Source organism: Sesamum indicum, linkage group LG8, assembly GCF_000512975.1.
Source record: "Sesamum indicum cultivar Zhongzhi No. 13 linkage group LG8, S_indicum_v1.0, whole genome shotgun sequence".
NCBI classification, from domain to species: domain Eukaryota; kingdom Viridiplantae; phylum Streptophyta; class Magnoliopsida; order Lamiales; family Pedaliaceae; genus Sesamum; species Sesamum indicum.
In genome coordinates, this window is record NC_026152.1 from 1,164,194 (window position 1) to 1,168,005 (window position 3,812).

Sequence of the window (3,812 nt, forward strand, 5' to 3'; positions counted from 1 at the left end):
TCACAGGTTTTGGGATTCAGTGCTTCCAACAAATTACCGGCATCGATGCAACTGTATATTACAGTCCCGAGATCTTCAAAGCCGCTGGTATAGTGGATAACTCAAAGCTTCTTGCCGCAACTGTTGCTGTGGGAGTGACAAAGACAGCATTTATACTAACAGCCATTTTTCTTATAGACAAAGTAGGGAGAAAACCTCTCCTCTACGTAAGCACAATCGGGATGACTATATGCTTGTTTAGCTTGGGCTCAACTCTCTCTTTCATTGGAGAAGGATCAGTTGGAGTTACATTAGCAATCTTGTCAGTTTGTGGAAATGTGGCTTTCTTTTCCGTGGGAATCGGTCCTGTTTGCTGGGTTTTGACGTCCGAAATATTCCCATTAAAGGTTCGTGCTCAGGCATCTGCACTTGGTGCCGTAGGTAATAGAGTATGCAGTGGCTTTGTGGCCATGTCGTTCCTCTCACTTACCCATGCTATCACCGTGGGTGGAACTTTCTTTATCTTTTCAGCTCTTTCCGCACTTTCTGTGGCTTTTGTTTACAAATGTGTTCCAGAAACAAAAGGTAAATCACTAGAACAGATTGAATTACTGTTTCAAGATGGATATGAGCTTCAAGGAAGTGAAGTTCAGCTCAGCGACGTCGAACATTTGGTGCAGAAAGAATGATTTTTGGCCTATTCTACTGCATATTGTATTTCTAGAAACCTTTTGCTTTTCCACTGCTTTAAATATCATCAGCAGTGATCACAAATGGCTATCTATTCTTTGTACCCGATTACACCAGATGTCTGTAATGCTGCAGATGTGCTTTTATACTGATGCTGAGACATTACTAGTTAAATGCTATGTTCTGGTTCTTGATCATACACCAGTCTAATAATGATCGGTCTCCATTGCTCATATCTCCCTTCCGCAAGAGAACCTTCTTCATATAATCACAGGTTTGATTAGAGGTGGACTGTGTTGCACTGAAATCTTGCACAGACGATTTGTGGTTTTCTCAATGTTAGCAGTAATCAGAAATGCGAGTTACTAAGGTGGTTACTGTTAGTCGTTCCTCGCACAACTCTGTGATGGACAACATGAGTGCGCAGAAACGCAAGCTACTTTGGTGGTTGCTGTTAGTTGTTCCATCATGGAGCTCTGTGATGGACCGTACGCCATGCGCTTTGTCCATTTAAGACCATCGGATACATAGAAGCAGAGACAGTGTTCTTCACAGGAAAAAGGGATGGGACAGGTCGGGTTAGGTTAGTGGTATTCGTTTTCTTATATTTGTGTTTAAAAAATTCAAAAATTTGGATAATAATAAGATGACAATATTTTTAATATAACTTGTAACATGACACGGCTAAATATGTATTATATTAAATCTAATTTAATTAAAATTCACCTAATTAAATTCGTCATATATTTAATCCAATTAAACACACGAGCCCAATAAGTCTTTATTAATTAATAAGTCTAACTTATTAAATAATAAGGGGAAGCCCAATATAAATGAATTCTGTTAATTTATCCTTGGGCTCCTCCATCCAATGGATCTCTCTCATTTGTAAATAATCCAATTACTTATGGAATTAATCCCTAATTAGTTCCTCATCCCTTTTTGGTGATTTGTGTGTGACTGTTTAGGTTCATCTTTCAACTAGATTTGGTCTAGCGTCAAACACTATTATTAATTAAATCTAATTTAAGTAATAATTCTCGATCAACCCTTAATCAAGAAAGCCCATCACCATGGGTGGCTGTATAGCAACAGTCCATGGCACTAGAGACTAGGCGAATATCCATGTGAAATTTTAGGCTCTCAAGTCCATACGGGTACAATCTTTTCGTCTACCATCTTTCGGTCTTAGTCTAGGGTATGGAATTAGGTGCCGGCTCCTATCCCGGATTAGGCGTCTATGCTTAATACTTGAGATCGCGTTATGCTAAATTGCTCGGCATAGGAACCTCTTTTTCTATTCGACCAATGACTGTGGCCACAAGTTTATAGAGCGTGAACGTATCTGCAAGTGCATAGGAAATATCTCTATCATATATTGAAAGGGGACGTGTCCTCTTCTTAGAACTCACCATCATCGCTACATACTCAGATTGCACTGGAGAAGGCTTATGATGATCGTGTCTGTGACACAATCACCTCTGGCACAAATCAGACCCAAGATGCAGTCATCGTATGCACGTGTCTACCGTGATCTCAAGTTTGAGGACTACTCCCGTACTATAGGAGCTGGGTATTCGAGTCATACCGACCAAGCCTCCTAGGCTTCCATATGACGATCCCCGCGAGTTAGTTCAATCGATTCGATACTTAGTCAATCAACCCTTTAAGACCACATAGACATCCCATGCCTGCGCCGATGAAACACGGCACTCATCAAATGAATGTGATTCTTATGCAAGTTTCTATAAGACACTCGATACGCATTCTTGAAGTATTCGACTTGGAACATTTCAGACATAACCCTTAGTAGTTGATTTCATGACAGCCATCAATGCCCAATCCAACTGTTGCACGGTTGTTAAAATGGTTTGTTGACTTTGTTGTGATGTTTAAAAGAAATGCAAACATATATATATATAATGAGCTCAACAAATGAAGTCCCATTAGCGAAGACTCATTTTATTGATTGAATAATATTACATGGAATCGAGTTATTGCCAAAATGGATTAAAAGTATGTCAATCTAATTAGCTTTCAGGTCAATTATTCTAACAACATCCCCAATAAAAGGGGGTACAACAACTAGATCAGGGGGCGGAGATAACAAATCATTCTTCCTACCTCACGGCTGGGGCCTTCTCTTCCTCCTTCTCAACTCCAACTCTGGGGAGGAGGGGGGAGCTTGTCCGGAGGCTGGCTCTTCCAAGAGGGCTGTGGGGGCGGCCTGTTCAGAGAAAGCCTCTAAGGGCTAATCTTTAGGAGCATCCACATACATAGCTATTGGGGCATTGCTAGGGAGAGGAGCCTTCACCTCTTCCATAATAGTCCTCAGAAGGTGGTCCAGATCCTCATATAAAAGGAACTTCCCAACTATGTCATTTAGTGATTTGAAAATCTCAGTAAAGAGGGATAAGAGTGGAGCATCCATGTTACTTGAATCCATTGGAGGTGACTCAACAATGGGTGGAGGAGGGGCTGCGAAAGGGTCTAGGGGACCATCCAAGCCTGCATCAAAATCTTGAAATGTTGCTTTTTACCCTTGGGGAGGATACCCCCATACCACAAATTGCTCCCAGCAAGCCTCAAAGCCATACCTAAGGAATGACAAAGCTATCCTGCCTACCTCCCGCTAGAAATCTTCCAATTTCTGGTACTCCAGCAAACGGCTCTACTAGTAGGATTCGAGAAATCGTAGGCCCTCGTCAAAGTTGGGAAGTCCAGGAGAATTGTTTTGGCTCACCATCATCAGTGCCTCAGACTGACTTTAGGTCATGTCGAAGAGTTGTTGTTGCAGCCACCATTTTCCTTCTCAGCAAGTTGGCTCTTCCTTAGGGTCTCTAGTTTGTCCTCCTTCAGTCATGCCGTCTCTACTAGCAAGTGCTCCACTCGATCCTCTAACCTCTTTCTTTGCCCATCTTAGGGAGGAGGACATGGTGTAACTGAGTTAATTATTTTTTTATTATAAAAAAAAAATTATTTTATCATAATTATTTTTAAAATAATAACACAAATATGACGAGTCGCGATTTGAAATCGCGACTCGTCATTAAATAAAGGGGGAAAAATGCAGAATTCCCCAAGTCGGGAGACAAAATCCCGACTTCAAGTCGGGATTTTGAATCCCGACTTGGAGTCGGGAT

General features: G+C 41.3%; 1 protein-coding gene across 1 annotated transcript in view; it reads left to right on the top strand.

Annotated features, from left to right (window-relative positions):
- The window catches only part of LOC105167366 (probable polyol transporter 4), a 3,047-nt gene extending 1,838 nt beyond the window's left edge, over positions 1-1,209 (top strand). The window contains 1 exon segment of the mRNA XM_011087052.2: positions 1-1,209. This exon segment is cut by the window's left edge and continues 48 nt beyond it. Within this exon segment, the coding sequence (XP_011085354.2) occupies positions 1-668 (668 nt within the window). The 3' untranslated portion in view covers positions 669-1,209.